Genomic DNA, 25,347 nt, shown 5'->3' with positions numbered 1-25,347 from the left:
ACCACATACTGCATCAATTACAGCATCATGGCTGCGTAGAAGAAGGGTCCGGGTACTGAACTGGCCAGCCTGCAGTCCAGATCTTTCACCCATAGAAAACATTTGGCGCATCATAAAATGGAAGATACGACAAAAAAGACCTAAGACAGTTGAGCAATTAGAATCCCACATTAGACAAGAATGGGTTAACATTCCTATCCCTAAACTTGAGCAACTTGTCTCCTCAGTCCCCAGACGTTTACAGACTGTTGTAAAGAGAAAAGGGGATGTCTCACAGTGGTAAACATGGCCTTGTCCCAACTTTTTTGAGATGTGTTGTTGTCATGAAATTTAAAATCACCTAATTTTTCTCTTTAAATGATACATTTTCTCAGTTTAAACATTTGATATGTCATCTATGTTCTACTCTGAATAAAATATGGAATTTTGAAACTTCCACATCACTGCATTCCGTTTTTATTTACAATTTGTACTTTGTCCCAACTTTTTTGGAATCGGGGTTGTATAGATAGATAGATAGATAGATAGATAGATACAGTGGGGCAAAAAAGTATTTAGTCAGTCACCAATTGTGCAAGTTCTCCCACTTAAAAAGATGAGAGAGGCCTGTAATTTTCATCATAGGTACACTTCAACTATGAGAGACAAAATGAGAAAAAAAAATCCAGAAAATCACATTGTCTGATTTTTAAAGAATTTATTTGCAAATTATGGTGGAAAATAAGTATTTGGTCAATAACAAAAGTTCATCTCAATACTTTGTTATATACCCTTTGTTGGCAATGACAGAGGTCAAACGTTTTCTGTAAGTCTTCACAAGGTTTTCACACACTCTTGCTGGTATTTTGGCCCATTCCTCCATGCAGATTTCCTCTAGAGCAGTGATGTTTGGGGGCTGTCGCTGGGCAACACGGACTTTCAACTCCCTCCAAAGATTTTCTATGGGGTTGAGATCTGGAGACTGGCTAGGCCACTCCAGGACCTTGAAATGCTTCTTACAAAGCCACTCCTTCGTTGCCCGGGCGGTGTGTTTGGAATCATTGTCATGCTGAAAGACCCAGCCACATTTCATCTTCAATGCCCTTGCTGATGGAAGGAGGTTTTCACTCAAAATCTCACGATACATGGCCCCATTCATTCTTTCCTTTACACGGATCAGTCGTCCTGGTCCCTTTGCAGAAAAACAGCCCCAAAGCATGATGTTTCCACCCCCATGCTTCACAGTAGGTATGGTGTTCTTTGGATGCAACTCAGCATTCTTTCTCCTCCAAACACAACAAGTTGAGTTTTTACCAAAAGGTTCTATTTTGGTTTCATCTGACCATATGACATTCTCCCAATCCTCTTTTGGATCATCCAAATGCTCTCTAGCAAACTTCAGATGGGCCTGGACATGTACGGGCTTAAGCAGGGGGACATGTCTGGCACTGCAGGATTTGAGTCCCTGGCGGCGTAGTGTGTTACTGATGGTAGCCTTTGTTACTTTGATCCCAGCTCTCTGCAGGTCATTCACTAGGTCCTCCCGTGTGGTTCTGGGATTTTTGCTCACCGTTCTTGTGATCATTTTGACCCCACGGGGTGAGATCTTGCATGGAGCCCCAGATCGAGGGAAATTATCAGTGGTCTTGTATGTCTTCCATTTTCTAATAATTGCTCCCACAGTTGATTTCTTCACACCAAGCTGCTTACCTATTGCAGATTCAGTCTTCCCAGCCTGGTGCAGGTCTACAATTTTGTTTCTGGTGTTCTTTGGCAGCTCTTTGGTCTTGGCCATAGTAGAGTTTGGAGTGTGACTGTTTGAGGTTGTGGACAGGTGTCTTTTATGCTGATAACGAGTTCAAACAGGTGCCATTAATACAGGTAATGAGTGGAGGACAGAGGAGCCTCTTAAAGAAGAAGTTACAGGTCTGTGAGAGCCAGAAATCTTGCTTGTTTGTAGGTGACCAAATACTTATTTTACCAAGGAATTTACCAATTAATTCATTAAAAATCCTACAATGTGATTTCCTGGATTCTTTCCCCCTATTCTGTCTCTCATAGTTGAAGTGTACCTATGATGAAAATTACAGGCCTCTCTCATCTTTTTAAGTGGGAGAACTTGCACAATTGGTGGCTGACTAAATACTTTTTTGCCCCACTGTAGATAGATAGATAGATAGATAGATAGATAGATAGATAGATAGATAGATAGATAGATAGATAGATAGATAACATAATTGTAGCATCTTCCAGTTAATCCAGATCAATTCAAATATAATTGATTGATATGTAATAACTGCAAGAGGCCTACATAATAACATAAGCGAATGAACTCCGATTAAGTGTTAGAACACTATTCAAAATATTAATCTGAGGTTTAACACACATTTGCCAAGCACCATCAGAATAACACAAAGAGTACCCACTCTGTGACTTTTAAATTGCAAATGACTCAATAATATTAAGTGCACTTCATAGTATGCTCGTGATTTTTTCAAAGCTGATCACAGAATCGTATCCTACAGGACTTTCAATTCAGAAAACCAAATACCACACTCAGGTTAATTTCACAAGCCAGACCTCTAGCAAAACTCGACATTACGGTATGTTCCGTCAACAAAAAAGACCAAACAAGAAGCACCTACTTTGTTTATTCACCACTCACGACTTTGAGCGGCACTTTTAACGACATTTAAAAACAGGATTCTGTGCATTATTTCAGCACACTAGACTGTCTGCCTTTACTCTTCGATAGTAATGATTTAAACTTACTGGCCACTTTATTAGGAACACCTGTACACTTGCTCATTTATGCAGTTATCCAATCAGCCAATCATGTGGCAGCAGCACAAGGTATAAAATATAAAGTAATGCACCATTCGGTGTGAACTCTACAGACTGCTGTGTGTGAAATTCCCAGGACATCAAGAGTTTCTGAAATACTCAAACCAGCACATCAGACACCAACATCCTGACTACTTTTACCCTATTCTGATGTTTGAACTGAACATTTAAAGCTATACGGCCTTTCGATTCCATAAAATCGGTGAAATTTAGCTCCCTCTGAAATTTGGTCATTTTGATATGTTTATTTCTGCAATAACTCAAAAAAAAAAAAAAAACCCAGGCCATTCTGTGGCTTGGAAGTTATTTAATTTGAGGGGATTCCTGAGCAAATAATGTGCACAAAATCACCTGCTTTGTGCAGTCAAGCACACAGAGGAAGTCCATGTCCTCATGTGCAGGTTTACCTTCTTCTTCTTTTGGGTTTTACGGTAGCTGGCATCCAGTGTTGCATTACTGCCATCTACAGGTTTACCTTTGACAGTGCACTGACTGTTCCATCATTCTGTCGTTAAACGAACAGCTGATCACACCGAGGTGCTCGCTCACCGCTGATATTTATTAGTTTGGTCCTGTGTTTCCTTTCCTTCACAACATAACGTCTTTTCTTCTCGCTTTCTGTTACTGTAGTCGGTCTTTCACGTTTCATTCGCACACTCATGTCCTCCATTTTTCTCTCCTGTTTCAAATTTGTATCCCACAATGTCTTGCGTGAATGGGGAAAGCCCACCACGTGCTGCATGATGTAGTGTCTTGAATTGGGTCATGGTGAAACAGGAAAAAATAGTGGAGAATTTAGGGCCACGTGGCCCTAAATTCATTAAGTGTTCTATTAAAAAAAAGAATAAAAGTGGAAGTCTGTGATTTGAATTCAGTAGCTTTCAGTCCACTAAACAAAAATAATTGGGTATCAGGAAAAATTATTTTTATGACCTAAACTTGAAAAATCTGAAATGCAGTCTACCTTTAACAGTTATTCCACGAAATCGAGTCATACATGATCTGATAGCCGGCGAAGTGCGTAGCACCGAGTTGACAATAAGCCATGTACGACGAGATTGAGTGGAATAACTGGTTTATTCTTTCCACATTCACTGGATTTTGAGAAACAGAGCATTTTTATTTTGTATTTTTTGCAAATGCGATAAATAAAAACTTTATACAAAGCATCCGACAAAATCATTTCTGCTTAGAATGTAAACAAACCGGCGAAATGACAGTCGCAATTTGTGAAAAATGCTGTAATAATATCTCTCATCTCATTATCTCTAGCCGCTTTATCCTGTTCTACAGGGTCGCAGGCAAGCTGGAGCCTATCCCAGCTGACTACGGGCGAAAGGCGGGGTACACCCTGGACAAGTCGCCAGGTCATCACAGGGCTGACACATAGACACAGACAACCATTCACACTCACATTCACACCTACGGTCAATTTAGAGTCACCAGTTAACCTAACCTGCATGTCTTTGGACTGTGGGGGAAACTGGAGCACCCGGAGGAAACCCACGCGGACATGGGGAGAACATGCAAACTCCGCACAGAAAGGCCCTCGCCGGCCACGGGGCTCGAACCCGGATCTTCTTGCTGTGAGGTGACAGCGCTAACCACTACACCATCGTGCCACCGCTGTAATAATAATTCTTGAAAAAAAAGATACATTATTACCACCAAATACTTTTATTCCATATTTTTTGCTTTTTAATTTTTTGGTGCTTTGTTTTTGAGTAAAGTTTTTATTTCATCCTCGGTTGTTTCAGCAACACATGCCGCCATTTTGCTTTTCTCTACTCATGGTATATGAACTGATAGCCTAGTTGTAGAGTAGTCAATCAGACAGCGCGATTGCTCATATCCATTGAATGTGGATAGAATAATAACTGATGTTCTTGACCCGTATCTACGTGATATTTTGCATTGTGCTCCTGCCACATAATTGGCTGATTAGATAACTGTATGAATATGCAGGTGTACAGGTGTTCTTAATAAAGTGGATGGTGAGTGTATAGTCGCACTATGTGGGGTTTACTGACGAGAAAGGTTTTTTTTTTTTAGTCTGGTTCCTCTCCAGGTTTCCTCCAGAGTTTTTCCTTGCCACTCTTGCATCTGGCTTAGTCATGAGGGATCTAAATCGACATCCAGAGTTTTGTAAAGTTGCTTGGGTAATGTCTATTGTTGTATTCTTAACATTTAGTTTTTAGAAAGAATGGAAGTTTTTAGATTACATAGTTTACATTTTGGTCTCCGAAGTCTGCAGTGTTGCAATGTTCAAAAGTTTGGTATCTTGAAACTTTTTCAGCACATGGTAATGTGAAGAGAGAGAGAGAGAGAGAGAGACAGAGAGAGAGAGTTAGATTGCAACTGCAACATTCTGAAGATTGTGGCCAGAAAAGTGCACAAAAGATCTCACAACACTCTGTACATGTATGGGTGGAGCTTACTGGGGCTCAAAATACACTAAGGCAAGGGCGCAGATGGCACTGGGGACGGGGGGGACATGTCCCCCCCCCCAGATTTATAGTGACCCCTATCTGTCCCCCACCCACCGTCCCTACATAAGGCGCCAAACAGAGGTAGAAAAAGTGAGGATTAATGTTCCGTTAGTTAGGCTAACTTACATTGCAGCACAAAGTTGAAATGGCAGCAACAGTAGCCTTGTCTGTGATCAATCCACATTACACCGATTCAAGAAGGGGAAAGGCTGGGGCAGATCCTTGCAGAGTTGGGAAAGAGTTTCTGCTACGACTAATGGTGCATTCAGTTGTACTCGTAAGTTGGAAGTTTGAACTCGGAAAAGCATTGAAATCTAGCATCTCCCAGCATAAACGTTGGGGTTTTCGTTTCATTTCATTAACTGGCCATTTTTTTCGAATTCCATGTTCCATGATGTCCCAGTTTTTAAACTGGGAAGCGCTCAGTTCTGAGGTTATGTTGTTCGGAGCTCCAAGTTCCGACTTCCAATGTAAATGTAACGCACCATCTCGACCCCGGGGTCCTAAGGGGAGCTGGGGACTTTGCCTGTCGCGGTAACCATAGTGATCATAAACAACTGTCTAATGACTGAGCTGGTGATCTTTCTGCCACATTAAGCCAGAGAAGAGGGGGAAAAAATCATAGCGTTTGTTTCAAGAACCAAAAGATGTAAATATCCTATGCCTGTTGCCTGTTGACTTTCCCAGATGTGACAAATACTTGTTTTGTAATGTTGAGTAGCTAGTCTGATAATAATAAGAAGGAATTTGGACTTACCTGAGGTAGGCTAAATGTAAAATAACAGCATTCTAGGCTGTAGGTGAATATCTTTTAATGTTGTTATTTTTATGTATAATGTTATTTTAGTAAGCAGCAACTGTTAACTGAAATTATGAGATTTAAGATGTTAACATTGTCCTCCTGGCCTGCAGGCAAACCCTGGTGGGGTCAACAATGAAAAAACAAAAAACAATTACAGCGTTTTTTCAAAAACCGAGCAATGTAAGTATCATATTGCCTGTTAACTTTCCCAGATGTGGCAGATATTCTTTTTATAATGTTAATGTGGTGTTTAGCCAAATCTACATTATCAGTACATCAGTACATTATCAAACATGCTGCTAGTCGAACCAAGCATTAGGTCTAATAAAATATATTGTATCCACATCCAGATAGACATTTTAACAGTGCACAGAGCTTTCATACTCTCCTGATATAAAATGTTCTCAACACACACAGGAATGCTTTATTGGCATCCAGTCTTTCCGTTTAACTGCAACCCGCCTTTGTTATCATCTTTCTGGGTTCTCCGGGAAATGGTGAAAAGTTAAACCAGGCTTATGGCCACATCTGTTATTACATTCAAAAGCACTACAGGTCTCTAGCATTGTTCTTTTAGATGTAACTTCTACAAGTTTTCTGTCTATGTTTACTGAATTGGGCTTACAATCACTTGCGTACACTTGTGCCGGTTGCTGGCAAACACAAAGCTTTCCCTGCAACATGGCCGCGTAAACAAATCCGCAGTTACAATGGTGTGACGTGAAAGGCCCCTATAGGGATGTGGTGGGGGACTGTTATGCTTCACAATGACAAATCATGTATTAATATGCTTTCTGTAAGCTGTCCCTTTCAGTGGTCCAAACAAAACACATCTTCTCAAGTTGAAAATTAGTACCTACCCAATAATTGGAATTATTGCAATTTTTCTAACTTTAAAGGAACAGTCCACCGTATTTCCATAATGAAATATGCTCTTACCTGAATTGAGACGAGCTGCTCCGTACCTATCCGAGCTTTGCGCGACCTCCCAGTTAGTCAGACGCGCTGTCACTCCTGTTAGCAATGTAGCTAGGCTCAGCATGGCCAACGGTATTTTTTGGGGGTGTAGTTAGATGCGACCAAACTCTTCCGCGTTTTTCCTGTTTACATAGGTTTATATGACCAGTGATATGAAACAAGTTCAGTTAAAAAAATTGAAACGTAGCGATTTTCTATGCTATGGAAAGTCCGCACTATAATGACAGGCGTACTAACACCTTCTGTGTGCTTCGGGAGCGCATTGATACGGAGCTCAGATATCAATGCGCTGTCGAAGTGCGCAGAAGGTGTTAGTACGCCTGTCATTATAGTGTGGACTTTCCATATCATAGAAAATCGCTACGTTTCAATTTTTTTAACTGAACTTGTTTCATATCACTGGTCATATAAACCTATGTAAACAGGAAAAACGCAGAAGAGTTTGGTTGCATCTAACTACAGCCCCAAAAAATACCGTTGGCCATACTGAGCCTAGCTACATTGCTAACAGGAGTGACAGCGCGTCGGACTGCGTCTGACTGACTGGGAGGTCGCGCAAAGCTCAGAGAGGTACGGAGCAGCTCGTCTCAATTCAGATAAGAGCATATTTCATTATGGAAATACGGTGGACTGTTCCTTTAAGGACAAGTTAGAAATAAATCTTGCAGGAAATATTCACCTTACTGTCTCCATCACAATGACAACCACACATTTCTCAAGAAGTCTCCTGTTTCCTGCCACGCTATTTAAACTCTGGAACACTTCTGCCAGGTGCCACTTTCACAATTCCCCTGTGAAAATTTGGAGGAAAATGTCCCTCCAGGGCTTCTGTCCTCTTCCTCAAGATGCAGGTACATCTAAGACAATCATGGCTTCTTGCTGCACTTGGCTGGAGGGGATAAGTGAACTCGCCAGGGAAGAAATTATTTGCTTCCCACTCTGTGCTTCATCTGTGCAAGTCAAAGGCGAGACTTGCTGGGCAGTTATCGGTGTCCTGCATCTCTACAAATCTCTTTCAGAGCTATTTTGGTTCATAGGGTCTTTGAAAAAGGCTATTTCTGCCCACAACACCTTAAAAAAAAAGACAAAAAGGAGCCAGGAAGCTGTGCCTTATTGCATTACACAGGTAAGAGAAATAAATCAGCCCAAGGGCACTGCATGTGTCTTTGTGGAGGAGACGTTTGGTATTGTTAAAAAAAGAAAAAAGAAGCATTAGTATGTGTGTGTGCATGCATATTCCTGTAGTGTAAAGTGTACTGCAGTCTTGATACAAACTTCAGGTGTTTCTTCAAAACCTGGTGTCTGATAGAGGAGAAAAGACAAAGTCATGAAGCTGGTGAAACTGGAGTGCTGTTACTGAACAGCATCAGCTGCAGCTCAGGGAGTGAATACACAACTTTCCATAAAAAGTACTGTATACTGTAGGGCATATAATATATAGTTCTCCCAAACTTCAGCTATTATATAACATCCTTAGCACAACAGAGCTTTCATCTATCTCTCTCAAGCCTCAGAGATTTGCTAGCAAGGGATTTTACAAACATTGAGCTCAATGATCTGAAGAGCCATGCATTAACAAGACATCGCTGCAGCACAATATTTCTCGATCTTTCTCTCCGTCATGATTTAATGGCTTTGTATAATATAAAAAAAAGCATTTATAAAATCATAGCCAATATGTTTAAGCATAAAGATTTCCCTCAAGAATGCTCTCATACAGGATATTTTTGTTACTGAGTTTCAGGACAGATGAGTGATGCTCTGCTATTTTTTGACACCCAGTTGACCAGTAAGAGTGCAGAAGATGCCTTGGGTGATCAGTTAAGTAGTATGTAGCTGCAGGCCTTTCAGAAGCAGAGGCAATGCTCAGAATGACAGATGATCCCCGTTTTTAACTGTGAGCTGCCAAACCAGCTATTTTCTGAAGGGAAGTGGTGGAGGGGAACAGTGAGTGCGAAGAGAATAGGAGAGGAGAGAGGGAAAGTAGAGCCAACACCCCACAGTCCAAACTTAATGCATTTCACCAGTGTAAAGAAGTAATCTGTCTCCAGATAAATGATCAATGACCATGAAAAATGAGAGTCAAGGATAATTTTTGCATATATATATATATATATATATATAGTCTCATCTCATTATCTCTAGCCGCTTTATCCTTCTACAGGGTCGCAGGCAAGCTGGAGCCTATCCCAGCTGACTATGGGCGAAAGGCGGGGTACACCCTGGACAAGTCGCCAGGTCATCACAGGGCTGACACATAGACACAGACAACCATTCACACCTACGGTCAATTTAGAGTCACCAGTTAACCTAACCTGCATGTCTTTGGACTGTGGGGGAAACCGGAGCACCCGGAGGAAACCCACGCGGACACGGGGAGAACATGCAAACTCCACACAGAAAGGCCCTCGCCGGCCACGGGGCTCAAACCCGGACCTTCTTGCTGTGAGGCGACAGCGCTAACCACTACACCACCATGCCGCCATATATATATATATATATATATATATATATATATATATAGTGGCATGCAAAAGTTTGGGCACCCTTACTGAAAATGTCTGTTACTGTGAATAGTTAAGTGAGCAGAAGATGAACTGATCACCAAAAGGCATAAAGGTAAAGATGACACATTTCAGCGTTTTCTGCAAGATTTGTGTATTATTTTTGTTTTGTACAATTGGAGAGTGAAAAATGAAAAGGAACACCATGCGAAAGTTTGGGCGCCCCAATACATTTGAGTTCTCAGGTAACTTTTACCAAGGTTCCAGACCTTAATTAGCTTATTGAGCTGTGGCTTGTTCAAATTCTTCGTTAGGAAAGGTCAGATGATGCAGATTTCAAAGCTGCATAAATTCTCTGACTCCTCAAACTTGTCCCTAAAATCAACAGCCATGGGCTCCTCTAAGCAACTCCCTCGCATTCTGAATAATAAAATGATTGATGGTCACAAAGCAGGAGAAGGCTACAAGAATGTAGCAAAGTGTTTTCAGGTAGCCGTTTCCTCAGATTGTAATGTTATTAAGAAATGGCAGTTAACAGAAACAGTGGAGATCAAGGTGAGGTCTGGAAGATGAGGAAAACTTTCTGAAAGAACTGCTTGTTGGATTGCTAGAAAGGCAAATAAACCCCCGTTTGACTGCAAAAGACCTTCAAAAAGATTTAGCAGACCCTGGAGTGGTGGTGCACTGTTCTACTATGCAGCGACACCTGAACAAATATGACCTTCATAGGAGAGTCATCAGAAGAAAACCGTTCCTGCATCCTAGCCACAAAATTCATCGTCTGAAGTTTGCAAATGAACATCTAAATAAGCCTGATGCATTTTGGAAACAAGTCCTGTGGACTGATGAAATCAAAATAGAACTTGTTGGCCACAATGTGCAAAGGTATGTTTGGAGAAAAAAGGGTGCCAAATTCCAGGTAAAGAATAGCTCTCCAACTCTGAAGCATGGGTGTGGATCGATCATGCTTTGGGGTTGTGTTGCAGCCAGTGGCACAGGGCACATTTCATTGGTCGAGGGAAGCATGGATTCGAATAAATACCAGCAAATTCTGGAAACAAACATCACACCATCTGTAAAAAAAGTTGAAGGTAAAAAGAGGATGGGTCCTACAATAAGACGATGATCCAAAACACACCTCAAAATCTATAATGGAATACCTCAAGAGGCACAAGCTGAAGGTTTTGCCCTGACCCTCACAGTCCCCTGACCTAAACATCATTGAAAATCTGTGGATAGATCTCAAAAGAGCAGTGTGTGCAAAACAGCCCAAGAAACTTGTAGAACTGGAAGCCTTTTGCAAGGACGAATGTGTGAAAATCCCCCAGGTAAGAACTGAAAGATCATTAGCTGGCTGCAAAAAGTGTTTGCAAGCTGTGATACTTGCCAAAGGGGGTTTTACTAGGTACTAACCATGCAGGGTGCCCAAACTTTTGCTTCAGGCCCTTTTCCTTTTTTGTCATTTTGAAAATGTAAAAGATGAAAATAAAAAAAAAAGTTTTTGCTTAAAATATAAAGGGAATGAATCATCTTTAACTTTATGCCTTTTGGAGATCATTTCATCTTCAACTTGCTTAACTGTTCACAGTAACAGCAATTTTGACCAGGGGTGCCCAAACTTTTGCATACCATATATATATATATATACACACACACACACACGAAAAAGTGAAAGGCTAGTATTCTGAAGAAACTTGGCCAAATTTTGGCACAGAGATAACATCCATAAAATGTGAAATATAAATAAATCATAAATGAATCCAAATTTACTAGACCTCCTGAGCACAGTGCACACTCATGCATGGTTAACACTCATATAAGAATGACTTGAAACACTTGGTCAACTTATCAACTATAAAAATAGCCTTGTGAACAAACACTCTCGAGGGAAATCCTGATGTTGTAATCCATTAAGCTTACTGCAGTAACTTTATAAAAGCTTTTTATACACCATGCAACTCAGTGAGGAGAGATGGAGAGCGAGATTTTCACTAAGAATCGGTTCATTCATACCGTACATACATGTGCATGCTCTATCTATACACTATCTATCCATTTGCTCTATCCATCTACTCTATACAACTATCTACCCATCTGCTACATCCATCCAGTCACTCCATCCATTGATCCATCCGTCTGCCCTATCCATCGATCCACCTGCTCTAGCCATCCATCCGCTCTGTCCATCCATCCATCCATCCATCCATCCATCCATCCATCTGCCCTATCCATCCATTCATCCATCCACCTGGTCTAGCCATCCATCCACTATCTATCTATCTATCTATCTATCTATCTATCTATCTATCTATCTATCTATCTATCTGCTCTCTCCATCCATCCATCCATCCATCCATCCACTATCTATCCATCCATCCATCCATCCATCTGCTCTAGCCATCCATCCATCTATCGACTATTGATCCATCCATCCATCCATCTGCTCTAGCCATCCATCCATCCACCCACTATCCATCCATCCATCCATCCATCCATCCATCCATCCATCCATCCATCCATCCATCTGCTCTAGCCATCCATCTATCGTCCATCCACTATCTATCTATCCATCCATCCACTCTATCCATCCATCTATCTGTCTATACCTATCTATGAAGAGAGCTGGAGGGGTTTAATTAAGGACCGGCACCTTTAATGAAATCCGGCTATGATCAGCCTGGCGTCGGTTGCGTTTCAAAGATCCTCAACCAAAAATGCTAGCAGATTTCCTATTTTCCAAGACCTTTTCTTTCTTATGGTTATCATTGGTTATTTTCGCGTTGTTTTACACTTTTTACTGTGTTTGTGCTTTATGGCCTTGACCATCAATCATGTCAGCTACACTGTATGAAAGCTTTGATTTGATTTGATTTGTTTATTCAGTAAATAATAATCATACAAACACTATACATGTAAATATGACAATTAAAAACCAGGATAACACATGAAAGCAAAGTTCCTTATTTCCAATGTGGTCCTAACGCTTGACGGTGATTGGCTGCTCGTTGCGGCAATGTTTGGGGCGCCAGAAAGCTCACTTCTGATTCACTTCAGTTCAAAATGAAAAGCGACAGGACCAGCCAACCTTGTCCAGGTTCTTTCCAAGTTTGGCAAGAAAGGTGCCCAAAGGAGGAAAGATGGGTAAACAAATAACTCTTCTTATGAAAGAATAATGTCCATAGATCTTGAACATGATGAATTTCTAGTTGGTCTTCCAATGCAAAATGATAACTTCGGTGAAGTTGTTGAGTCTTTCCATAACTGTCTCACATCATGACAGTCTCTGTGTGTGAGACACTGAATTAAAAACTAGGGCCAGTGGCCTCATTTGAAATGACGTTGGTGGTAGCACACAAACAGGACATTTGGGTAAGATTAAATAATATATTACCTTATCTAATATACCTAGGTTAAGTTAAAAAATGAACAACCATGAAGACACATTTCTTTTCATTTTTTCCAGTATAATTTTAGAGACAGACTGTCAGGAGACAGTGACAGTGCCGGATGATGTTGTTCACTACAGTACTGTTGGCAGTGTTGCAAGGTTAAGGTGAATGAAAATGAGGATACTTGTAGCTTAGAACTGGATTTGAAATCTGCTGGTGGTGGGAATGGACATCTATTTGTGTCTCCTTGTTAATTTTTTTTTTTAAGACTAGTCAGTCAGTAGTCATGATGAACAGATCTGAACAGAGCCTTCCCCTTCTGAACAGCCTTCCCTGCTTTAATCATGCTACTTCTAGTTTTCAGGTTTGATCTGGAACATATGTATATGGACTCTATGCTTCAGTGATGTGGTATTGTATTTATTATTAATAAATATAAATAATTAAGCCTTTTTCTCTCTGCAGATTAGTTTAATATTAATAAATTATTTTTTCAACAACACAGGTTTAGTTAATAATTCATGTTTTATTAGCTGACATTCCAACTGCATGTGTAGGCTATTAATTATACTAGCATGTTATTATTTTGGATTATGTTATGCCATACACTTAGTTTCATGCACGAACTGATAATAAACACCCATAAAACAGCAATGAAAATGGTCATTATCAGCAGTGAAAATGGGGCCTAGAATGCACCAGATTGCATCTAAAATTAAAAAATTTCTGAGAAGGCCCCCCAGAAGGGGGATACTCCTCCCACATTCTCCCTGCTGCGCCAGGCCATAAGTATCTCATGCATTGCTCCACCCCCTACTTCCATCTTTCCACCCCCTACTGCATTTCTTAATGAAACCCCTGAGCTGTGAAGAAAAACCCAAAAACAACAGTCTGTGACATTACCAATAGTCGCCACAGGGCAGGGGTGAAGGAATCACAATCCAGCGTTTAAAGAAGACTTCGAGAGCAAAAATATAGAAGCCATACCATAGTATGCAAAACCACTCATCAGCAGTATAAATCAGAAGACCAGATTGGAATTTGAAAAAAAAAATGAGAGATGATCCACAAAAGTTGTGGAACTGAGATTAACCTCAACCAAAGTGACAGAAAGGACAAAGTGTGGAGAAAGAAAGGATCTGCTTATGATCTAAAACATATAAGCTCATCCGTCAAGAATGGTGGAGGTAGTGTCATGGCTTGGGCTTGCATGACTGCTTCTTGAACAGACTCACTGATCTTTATTGATGCTATAACTCATGATGGTCACAGCAGAACAGATTCAGACGTCTCCAGAAACATTCTGTCTGCCAATATACAGAGAAATGCATCCAATCTAATTAGGAGGAACTCCATCATACAGAAAGACAATGATCCAAAACACTGCCAACACAACAAAGCACTACATCAAGTGAAAAAGTGGAAGTTTTTAGACTTAAGGCAGGAACTCAAGAAAACAAACAGCAACTGAAAGAAGCTGTGATACAAGCCTGGAAAAGCATCACAAAAGTAGAATACAACAGTTTGATGATGTCACTGGGTTGATACAGTTATTGCAAGCAAGGGATATGCAACCAAAATTAAGTGTTATTTACTTTTAAGATGATCTGTTCCTATACTTTTGCTCACCTAAAACCTGGGTGGTCTACCACCAAAGGTGCCATGTTCTAATTTGTTTAACACGTCTAGATGTAAATATCAGAAAATGAAAGCTGATCTATTGTCTCATATTCATCTTTGATCTCAAACCCAAATGTCTTGAGTGTATAGCAAAAAGAAAAGAATTAGCCTTGCTGTTCTAATATTTCTGGAGGGAAATGTACATGCCTTCTGGAGGAGACTGTATGGGGGAAGCCATTGCCTAAAGTTTAGCGAAGCAGCTTTGGAACCAAAAGATTGCTGGTTCAATTCCCTGGACCAGCAGGAATGGCTGAAGTGTACCTAACCCCCAGTGGTGGGTATGTCAGGGTCCTGTTGTTCATCACTCTGGATGAGAGCATCTGCAATGTGCCTGTTGGTCTGTCTTTATATGTTTATACATTAATTTTATATGTCTGTGTCTCTATATATGTTTATGGATATACGTCTTTGTGTATGTGTGTCTATGTGTCTGTTTGTCTACAGAGACACATTAAAGACATCTCTCTCTGTGTCTGTTTGTCTGTCTGTCCATCAATCTATTGATCTGTCTCTCTGCACTGGTCCATCTCGATATTTGTTGTTGTCTCTTGGCTGAGCTGCACTAACCGAGGAGGAAGTAACTCACCAATCACCTGACCGGTGTGGGTGTTACACAAGCAGCTATTTGTTATACTGAGACAAAGCCATTTGTTATACTGCTGTTTGTTACAATGAAACTCCTGAAAAAGGCATTTCATTGCATGCCTCCTCCTCTCCTGCTTCCACGCTGTGGCCTAAGCCAGCCAGGATGCATTTAAAAACAGCAAATATCTGCCTTCAGATCATGCTACAAGAGCAACAATGCTCTATAGAGAAGTGGAACCTTGGGTAAAGTTTACAGACATTTAAGAGATGTAAGTGCTGACTGTTCTGCATGACACATGCTTACTCAATATTGTTTAACTGGCCACACGTCCTGTAATTTTAGCAAAATAACACATGCAAAAATCTTCAGCTGTCAGATGTGATTTCTTCATTACTCTCAAGGCTGAGAGAGAGAGAGAGAGAGAGAGAGACAGACACCTGTTGGGCTTTCATCTCATCTCATCTCATTATCTCTAGCCGCTTTATCCTGTTCTACAGGGTCGCAGGCAAGCTGGAGCCTATCCCAGCTGACTACGGGCGAAAGGCGGGGTACACCCTGGACAAGTCGCCAGGTCATCACAGGGCTCTGTTGGGTTTTAATTTGTATATACACTACCGTTCAAAAGTTTGGGGTCACTTTGAAATTTCCTTATTTTTGAAAGAAAAGCACTGTTCTTTTCAATGAAGATCACTTTAAACTAATCAGAAATCCACTCTATACATTGCTAATGTGGTAAATGACTATTCTAGCTAAATTCTACTAAATGTCTGGTTTTTGGTGCAACATCTCCATAGGTGTATAGAGGCCCATTTCCAGCAACTCTCACTCCAGTGTTCTAATGGTACAATGTGTTTGCTCATTGCCTCAGAAGGCTAATGGATGATTAGAAAACCCTTGTACAATCATGTTAGCACAGCTGAAAACAGTTGAGCTCTTTAGAGAAGCTATAAAACTGACCTTCCTTTGAGCAGATTGAGTTTCTGGAGCATCACATTTGTGGGGTCGATTAAATGCTCAAAATGGCCAGAAAAATGTCTTGACTATTTTCTATTCATTTTACAACTTATGGTGGTAAATAAAAGTGTGACTTTTCATGGAAAACACAAAATCGTCTGGGTGACCCCAAACTTTTGAATGGTAGTGTAGTACATATGAAGATGTCACCTGTTGTAGATGTCATCGTCCTCTCCTCCCCATCCCCAGTACTCATTGGGGAAGCCGTTGATTTTGAGGAATTGCTTCTTACTCAAGCCAGAAACTCCTCCAAAATATCCTGCATACGGTAACCTGAAAGAGAAAGGGAGCAGTCAGCTACAGACAGTTCACACCAGTTACTCTAGTGTTAATCCATACATTGGCATGTTGGGCAAAAGGATGTTGTACTATTTTCAAGGAATTGTTACAAAAACAACCATTAGAAAGAAAATATCTTGAACTTTATTCCGACTGTCAGAATGTTCAAGTCAATGTCAGACTTGGTGGTACTGTCAAGGTCTTAACAATAAGCCCTTTCCTAAGCAACTGTGAGTATCACATTTTTACTTAGAAAAAACAAATATAGGGTGATGAGGCGGCACAGCAAACAGTATTGCCGCCTCACAGCTCCAGGGTTCTGGCTCATCTGTTCTTCAGTCCTCAGGGGAACTAGGAAATACTAGTTAGCCTGCCATTCCAATCACTAATTTCTTGCATACTTTCTAGGCTCCATTGAGCACCATATCTCCACACTGAGCTGATATTAGATGTAAGGAAATAATACTTTAAATCCCTCCCTGGATTTCAAACAAAGGGATCCGAGTCTGGTTGCCAACTGAGGTGTTGGAACTTGACACAATTCCGTCTTGCATGAATGAGCTGGGAGATAGAATTCACCCTCGGTGGAATCCTGTGTCTGAAATGACATCCGATTCCCCTCCTGACCTTCTTTCATCCAGCACTACACTCCCTACCTCCTTTTCTTTCTCCCAGATCTAACAGTATATCTGGCCCAAGCTCCTGAAAAAACAAATTTTTTTTGCATGTTTTCATACATTCCTATGGTTATGACTAGAGAGAGGGGGTGGCAGTACATTTTCTATATAGTCCTTTCACAACTTACATGTCGAAGTTAGAAACCACAGCATGTACACAATTTTGCAGTGCATGTGAAAAATGCTCACCAGAATGAAGACACTAGAAATGTTTACATGCAGGAGAATAGAGCTAACTAAAATAAATGAATGGCATCTTTTTTTTTCCAAAGTGCTGGATGATTATCACACCACTCTTCACCATGACTGTCTGTGCTAACTCCAACAGGAGAGCAAGCATCATTTTTAATCACTTTTCAGTTCTATTATTAACATTACAATTATTTGTAAAGTGCTAGCTTTGCTAAAAACTGGGTAGGGTGAGGGCTAACACACGTGTCCTCCGAGATATGCTGCCAGCCAAGAAAGAAAGAACTGTCTGCCCTCTTCTGCATACATAAGCACACAGACGCCCACGATTGCATAGTATAATAACCACAAATGGTTGTTGCGTTGTCAGGATTTGAACTCTCAATCTCTGGTGACAAGCCAAATGCATTTCTGTTCCATTAGGCCATCAGCAGGCCTATTCAATCTTTTTTCCTCATTTTTTTAATGTGATATCCTTATGAAATGGTGCATGGTGTTAACGATGCATATGTGTGGCAGCGGGGGCGTGGTCAAGCGTCGGTCTGTGACCGGAGGGCGGAGTCAGGGAAGGTAAGTGGCAGAATCACTACACCTGAGGTCAATTAACCTGTGTTTGTGTGTCTTCCCCAGTGACCGCGCCCTATATAAGGAGGGAGAGAGAGGAGGAAGGGAGCTCTCTCCCGAACCAGACGACTAATGTGTGTCTGGGTGACTGGGAGTGTGTTAGACTGAAAAGTAACACAATAAAGAGTTTTGACAACTCAGTTCTGGCCTGCCGTACTTCTGTGCTCCACCCACCCGCTCAAAGTCTTACAATATGTAAGACTCCCTCACAGCCAGCCCGCCGCAGCCGTGGTGCCCTCCCATTTCCTGCTTCCGTGTCTGTCTCTTTCCCCCCCTCAGGTGAGTGAGCCCCAGAGCGCCGGTGCAGAGAGAGAGCCCGGGCCGGTTTGCTGGCGCTGCGGGGAGCCGGGGCACCTCCGGCATCAGTGCTCGGCAAAGGAGGTGGGCGCGGTGGTCCGGATCCCCGACACGCCAGGAACCGCCCTCGATTGGGCCGGAGCGTATCGCATACCGGTGAGTGTCCAAGGGGATACGTATCAGGCTTTGGTGGACTCTGGCTGTAATCAGACCTCAATCCACCAAAGCCTGGTGCAAGACGAGGCACTGGGGAGAGCACAATTGGTGAAGGTGTTGTGTGTGCACGGGGATGTTCACAACTACCCTTTAGTGTCAGTCCACATTCTATTTCGAGGGGAGAACTTTAGAGTAAAGGCGGCGGTTAATCCTCGCCTTACCCACTCGATAATTTTGGGGACTGATTGGCCGGGATTTGGGGCCAAATCGACACTGGATTTGACAAAGGGTTATTGGCAGATCCCCTTGACTCCACTATCCCAAGAAAAAATGGCCTTTTCCACACCGTTTGGCTTACACCAATTCGTCACACTTCCTTTTGGGCTGTTTGGGGCACCCGCTACGTTTCAGCAGCTTATGGACAGGGTCCTCCGCCCCCACACCACCTATGCAGCCGCGTACTTGGACGATATTATAATCTATAGTAATGACTGGCCGTGGCATCTACAACAACTGAGGGCCATCCTTGGGTCGCTGAGGCGAGAGGGTCTCACAGCCAACCCGAAGAAGTGTGCGATTGGGCGGGTGGAAGTACAGTATCTGGGCTTCCACTTGGGCAATGGGCAGGTGCGTCCCCAAATTAATAAGACGGCAGCAATTGCGGCCTGCTCGAGGCCCAAGACCAAAAAGGGGGTAAAACAGTTCCTGGGACTGGCTGGCTATTATTGTAGGTTTATAGCTAATTATTCGGACGTCACCAGCCCGCTGACTGATCTCACTAAAAAGGGGGCACCAGATCTGGTCCAGTGGACGGAGTAATGCCAGCGGGCTTTCTCTGAGGTGAAGGCTGCACTGTGTGGGGGGCCACTGTTACACTCCCCTGACTTTTCTCTCCCCTTTATGTTGCAGACGGACGCATCGGACAGAGGGCTGGGGGCTGTTTTGTCCCAGGAGGTGGAGGGGGAGGATCACCCCATGCTGTACATCAGCAGGAAGCTGTCAGTGTGTGAGGGTCGCTACAGCACAATAGAGAAGGAGTGCCTCGCCATCAAGTGGGCGGTCCTCGCCCTCTGCTACTACCTGCTGGGATGCCCTTTCACCCTCTGTTCGGACCATGTGCCCCTCCAGTGGCTCCACCGCATGAAGGATGCCAATGCGTGGATCACCCGTTGGTATCTGGCACTTCAGCCCTTTAACTTCAAGGTGATCCACAGGCTGGGGGCGCAGATGGTCGTGGCGGACTTCCTCTCCCATCGGGGGGAGTCGGCTGCAGGCCGGACGGCTGCCCGGCCTGAGTCAGGTGGTGGGGGCGTGGTCAAGCGTCGGTCTGTGACCAGAGGGCGGAGTCAGGGAAGGTAAGTGGCAGAATCACTACACCTGAGGTCAATTAACCTGTGTTTGTGTCTTCCCCAGTGACCACGCCCTATATAAGGAGGGAGAGAGAGGAGGAAGGGAGTTCTCTCCCGAGCCAGACGACTAATGTGTGTGTGTGTCTGGGTGACTGGGAGTGTGTTAGACTGAAAAGTAACACAATAAAGAGTTTTGACAACTCAGTTCTGGCCTGCCGTACTTCTGTGCTCCACCCACCCGCTCAAAGTCTTACAATATGTTATACATGTCTAATGTTAGCTAAGTCAAACATATATTGACAGATTTATATTTAAATAATATTGGCAGGTGTTGAGTAGTATATCAGATATATTCCATTCAGCTAGCATGATATTGAATGAGTCGAAGACGAGTTCACTATCATGCTAGCTGAATGGAATAAATCTGATATACCACAAAAAAGCCATTATTATTATTATTATTATTACACATTCCTTTCAGTTGTTCAATGCATCTTTCTCTTTCAAAATTCTCTCAAAATCTTCCATATTTAACAAAGCAAACCTGGTGGCCATTTTTGTTTACAAATTGTCACAGTTGCTTGCTAGTGCGGAAGTTTTACGTCTCCGATGTGTGACGTCATGTTGTCTTGACAACTATGCAATATCGTAAACCATATTCAACGCTCATTCTCCATTGGGTAGAATGCATACCTGCCAACCTTGAAAAAAATTTGAGTACAATTTTACAATTTCATGAGTACCCCCGGGTGGCACGGTGGTGTAGTGGTTAGCGCTGTCGCCTCACAGCAAGAAGGTCCGGGTTCGAGCCCCGTGGCCGGCGAGGGCCTTTCTGTGCGGAGTTTGCATGTTCTCCCCGTGTCCGCGTGGGTTTCCTCCGGGTGCTCCGGTTTCCCCCACAGTCCAAAGACATGCAGGTTAGGTTAACTGGTGACTCTAAATTGACCGTAGGTGTGAATGTGAGTGTGAATGGTTGTCTGTGTCTATGTGTCAGCCCTGTGATGACCTGGCGACTTGTCCAGGGTGTACCCTGCCTTTCGCCCGTAGTCAGCTGGGATAGGCTCCAGCTTGCCTGCAACCCTGTAGGACAGGATAAAGCGGCTAGAGATAATGAGATGAGATGAGATGAGTACCCCCCCCGCGTCAACCTCACCCCAACCCGGCGCACATGCGCCCCCACAGACCACAACCAGCAGACCAAAAACACATTTTCAATCCAGTTTTATTGATTGACCTTGGGAACATAGTCCAGTTTTGTAAAACATTCCTATTGATAGACTTTGGGAAACTGTTATTGATGGCTCTTGGGAACTTCCTTCCGTTTTGAAAAGCACAACAAACATTAAATACATGTGCAAATGAAATGAAATTAAACAGAGCCACTCTTTCAAAATAAATAACAACACATTAAATTAATACAGTATGTAAAAAAGGCACTTTCAACACAAAACATGGTATGCACAAATTTCCCATGCAATAAGTTTAGACTTTTGCATTTTTTAACATGTTGGAAGTATATTGCATTATACAGTAAAAATATTGCATTATACAGTACACTGCAGTATTTTGTAGTATGCCTTTTTCATGTGCAAACTATTGCATTTGCATTCGAAATATTGCATTTACTGCAGTAATACTGTATAAAAAAGCATTTGATACTGCAGTACCACGCAGGTTTTTTCATAAGAGGGATGACCAATTTTCGACTTCACATCATCTGCAAACATTCTAGGCTACCATTGACAGAAGTTACCGACTGCCCTTAAGATATACAACACACTACGTTTTGTTGAGCACATCAATAAAGTGGTACTTATCATAGTGATTCAATGAGAGCGCGAGAGGAATTGTAATCAGGCTTCGTTGGTTACCGCATCGAATATGCAACCTCAAGTGACGGCTTCGAAGTTAAATGAAGAACTAGCCTGTACTGTTGGTGTTGTAAATGCACAAAATAACAGCTAGGAAGCTCTTGAGTACACGTGAAACACAACCGTTTCTGTTACAAATATAAAAACGACGTCTCTAACCGACATTTCAATCCCCGACTCGCTCTAGCCACCTGGCTGCACCGCTGCACTCAAGTCAGAGACGCGAAGGAGGAAGGGGTGGGGGTGAAGAGGGCAGAGCCACACGCTCTGGAAGAGGGGCGGGGGGATTGGGCAAAGCGTTCCATTCTGGCTTTGAGTTTTCTCACAGATCAGCGGTATCAACTTCAGCAAGAACTTGACTGAAATGCGAGTTCGGACGATATGCGTACTTTTTAATGTGAAAACTTACAGTTGTACAATGAGGTAAAAATTCGTAGCGGCTATGCAAGATGCGTACAGGTTGGCAGGTATGGTAGAATGACGTAGTAATACACATAGGATAAGCGATATGCTAACAATATTGCATGCTAGCAAACCAAATGAATGAAACCTGCTAGAAGGGAATAGAATACATGTTTTTATTCCACTGAAAAAGTGTCCTGTACATATAATAATTCACATTAATGGACTCAGAACATTCTCCATTTACCATGACAATGCAAGGGTGTTGTGTCAGTCATCTTTCAAGGAGCATAACTGAGATGAGAGATTACTATTTTGGGATGGGGGGGGAGGGGGGGGAGGGAGAGGGGCTACCAGGGTGTCCATTAATATCAGATAGTTCAGAACACCTGTGCAAATCATTCCAGATTCATGTGTTAATTATCTAATGTTTTCATTGGGGAAAAAGGAAAGTGCTCTTTTTTGTGTACTTTTGATTAGGCATGGACATACTGATATAAAACGCTAAATCATGATACAAATTTATGACGATTCAAATCATGCTGCATAATCTCAGTTTTTTTTTTCTAGCTATAATCATGCTGTTTAGACAGCAGAGGGTACAATAGTGTAACGTACAATAGTGGGCATGCATGTGACTTCACTGTAGGTGGAAGTAACACAGCTCTAATGCCACGAAAACACACAAAAAACAGATCCAAATTGGGAAAGAGCTGTTGTATGACTGACTATAAATAGATTTAACAAGAAATCAGAGCTCTATTTTTACAGACTGATGAAAGCTAAAGAAAAGAGAAGCAAGTGGAGGTAGCACAAATATTCATAAAAGTTAAGAAATGAAATCAAGAAAAGTTAATTTATTAACTTTTTCATTTTTTAAAAAAAGGAATATTTTAGATTAAAAAGGCTATTATATTTTACTCCATCCTTCAAAATGTGGGTAAATAATTATTGTTGGTTATTCATAAAATGAAACAATTTTTTTTATTTAACAAAATGAATATTTAAGTTAAAAAAGAATAGAATGTTACATTTTCTTTGGTAATATAATTTTCTTCTTTTTTTCCTCCAGAATATGGGAAAATTAAATCGTGAATCCAATATCATGAATTGGGTGAATCATTTCATGCCTATTTTTGAGTGACAACTTGCAGCGTACTCTGATATTAAAACATGAGTGTGTGTGTGCAAAATGGATAAAGGTTGGCAGATCTGCTTATTAATACATGTAAAGGTTGGTTGCTTATTCTTAACACGAGGAAATTGGTTTTATATTCAATATTCACTGCATATTTGCTCTTATACCAGAGGATTCAACAAGCCTATGAAGTTGTTTATTTTATATGCGTATATTTCATGAACAGAGCACTCATGGTAATATTTTTTTTTATCAGTTTTTTGTTTGTTTGTTTGTTTGTTTAACATGGCTTCCCACCTTTAACATTATAAACAATACACGCTATTACACATGTGGGGCAAGTTTCAGTTAACTCTTCTGCAATATGAATTTGTCTTTGCTAGTGAGAACAATTAGCATAAACAAAAACCTTCTTTTTAATTAATTTATTTGACTGCAGATGAAAATTTGGACTCTTTCTTTGGGATCTGAGCAAATCATGGCCCAAACAAGAGGGCATGAATGGAATGGGGATACTTGTTTACATGAATAGCATGATTCAAAAAGGTCTCGCAATGTTATGAAGGAATGCTGGAAAGAAAAAAAAATTGTGTTAAGGTTTCATGATGAAAACATGAAGGGAGACTCTCCTGAAGAGATTCCCTGAGGACAGGCATGAGCCCATGCCTGGGGTTCGCCTGGGGCTACAATACGCCATACTTGTGTGTGTGTGTGTGCCTGAATAGTTTAGAAAATGACAGCAAAACACATCCGTCCACACAAAACCGCCAACAGCAAGGACAAAAGTACAAAACTACACACACGCGCACACACCCACCCCACATACAAAGACAACAAGCTGAAATTAATGAGTCCATCTGCTGCAGCAGGAAAAACAGTGCAGTCGAGCCTTTGGAGTCACATTCCAGCTTCTGTGCATGGGCTCTGGAAAAAGACACCTGACTTATTCATTAGTGCCAGATTCCAAACCTTGTCAGGTGAGTCACACAAAAGCTTGAAGGGTCTATCTTCTCAGCAAGTGTACGTAACATTTAATTGAGTTATATTATTAATTTTGGGCGGCACGGTGGTGTAGTGGTTAGCGCTGTCGCCTCACAGCAAGAAGGTCCGGGTTCGAGCCCCGTGGCTGGCGAGGGCCTTTCTGTGCGGAGTTTGCATGTTCTCTGCGTGGGTTTCCTCCGGGTGCTCCGGTTTCCCCCAAAGACATGCAGGTTAGGTTAACTGGTGACTCTAAATTGACCGTGAGTGTGAATGGTTGTCTGTGTCTATGTATCAGCCCTGTGATGACCTGGCGACTTGTCCAGGGTGTACCCTGCCTTTCGCCCGTAGTCAGCTGGGATAGGCTCCAGCTTGCCTGCGACCCTGTAGAACAGGATAAAGCGGCTAGAGGAGATGAGATATAATTAATTTTGATAAGTACCCTTTTTCTGTCTTCAAGCATATTTGTTTATGATATTTCTTAAAATGTGCTTTTATTTTGAATTTCAATTATACTGCCTGGTATAGTTGTTGATTGCAGAGGAGGATGAAAGTAATCATTGTCAAAGAGTTGAAGGTCTCACGAAAGCACATTAGAGTGCATTTTATATTATTTAGTACCTGGTTGATGAGGTTTAGAGCAGGTATGGTACAGGCTTTGATGAAATGCAGACTGGAAAAGCTCATGCTGTTCTGTAACAATTGTGGCATTTTAGAGCAGGCAGGTGAGCAGCCATGGATTGATGGTCTCCTTGGACCTTTACTTTAAAGGTGACATATCATACCACTTATCCACAAGTTGACACAGTTCTCTGAGGTCTTAATGAAATGTCTGTGACATGCTTTGGTCAAAATAGCACAAGGATAAAGCACCACAGCTCCCTTCTCACCCTGTTTAAACAGCTCGGTGCAAAACAGCCGATTCGAGTGCCTGTTCTTTTAAATGATAATGAGCCACTTCTCACCAAACCCCCCTTTTATGGCAGCCAATCAAGTAGCAATTTCCTCATGAATATTCATTTGCAAAAGAAGTTTTCAAGCTATGAGTGGAGATATTCAGGCGAGGATGTGGTATAATTCAAATGAGCTCCACCTGTAATATAGAAATGAGAGATAAATCTG

General features: G+C 41.8%; 1 protein-coding gene across 1 annotated transcript in view; it reads right to left on the bottom strand.

Annotated features, from left to right (window-relative positions):
• b4galt2 (UDP-Gal:betaGlcNAc beta 1,4- galactosyltransferase, polypeptide 2) overlaps positions 1 to 25,347 on the bottom strand; it is a 380,928-nt gene that overhangs the window by 48,962 nt on the left and 306,619 nt on the right. Inside the window, exon 4 of the mRNA XM_060922806.1 lies at positions 16,416 to 16,538. Coding sequence (XP_060778789.1) covers positions 16,416 to 16,538 — 123 coding nt within the window. The remainder of the gene's footprint in view (positions 1 to 16,415; positions 16,539 to 25,347) is intronic.

Source organism: Neoarius graeffei, chromosome 1, assembly GCF_027579695.1.
Source record: "Neoarius graeffei isolate fNeoGra1 chromosome 1, fNeoGra1.pri, whole genome shotgun sequence".
Taxonomy (NCBI): domain Eukaryota; kingdom Metazoa; phylum Chordata; class Actinopteri; order Siluriformes; family Ariidae; genus Neoarius; species Neoarius graeffei.
The sequence above is the reverse complement of the archived record's forward strand: the minus strand, read 5'-3'. Positions and strand labels throughout refer to the sequence as shown.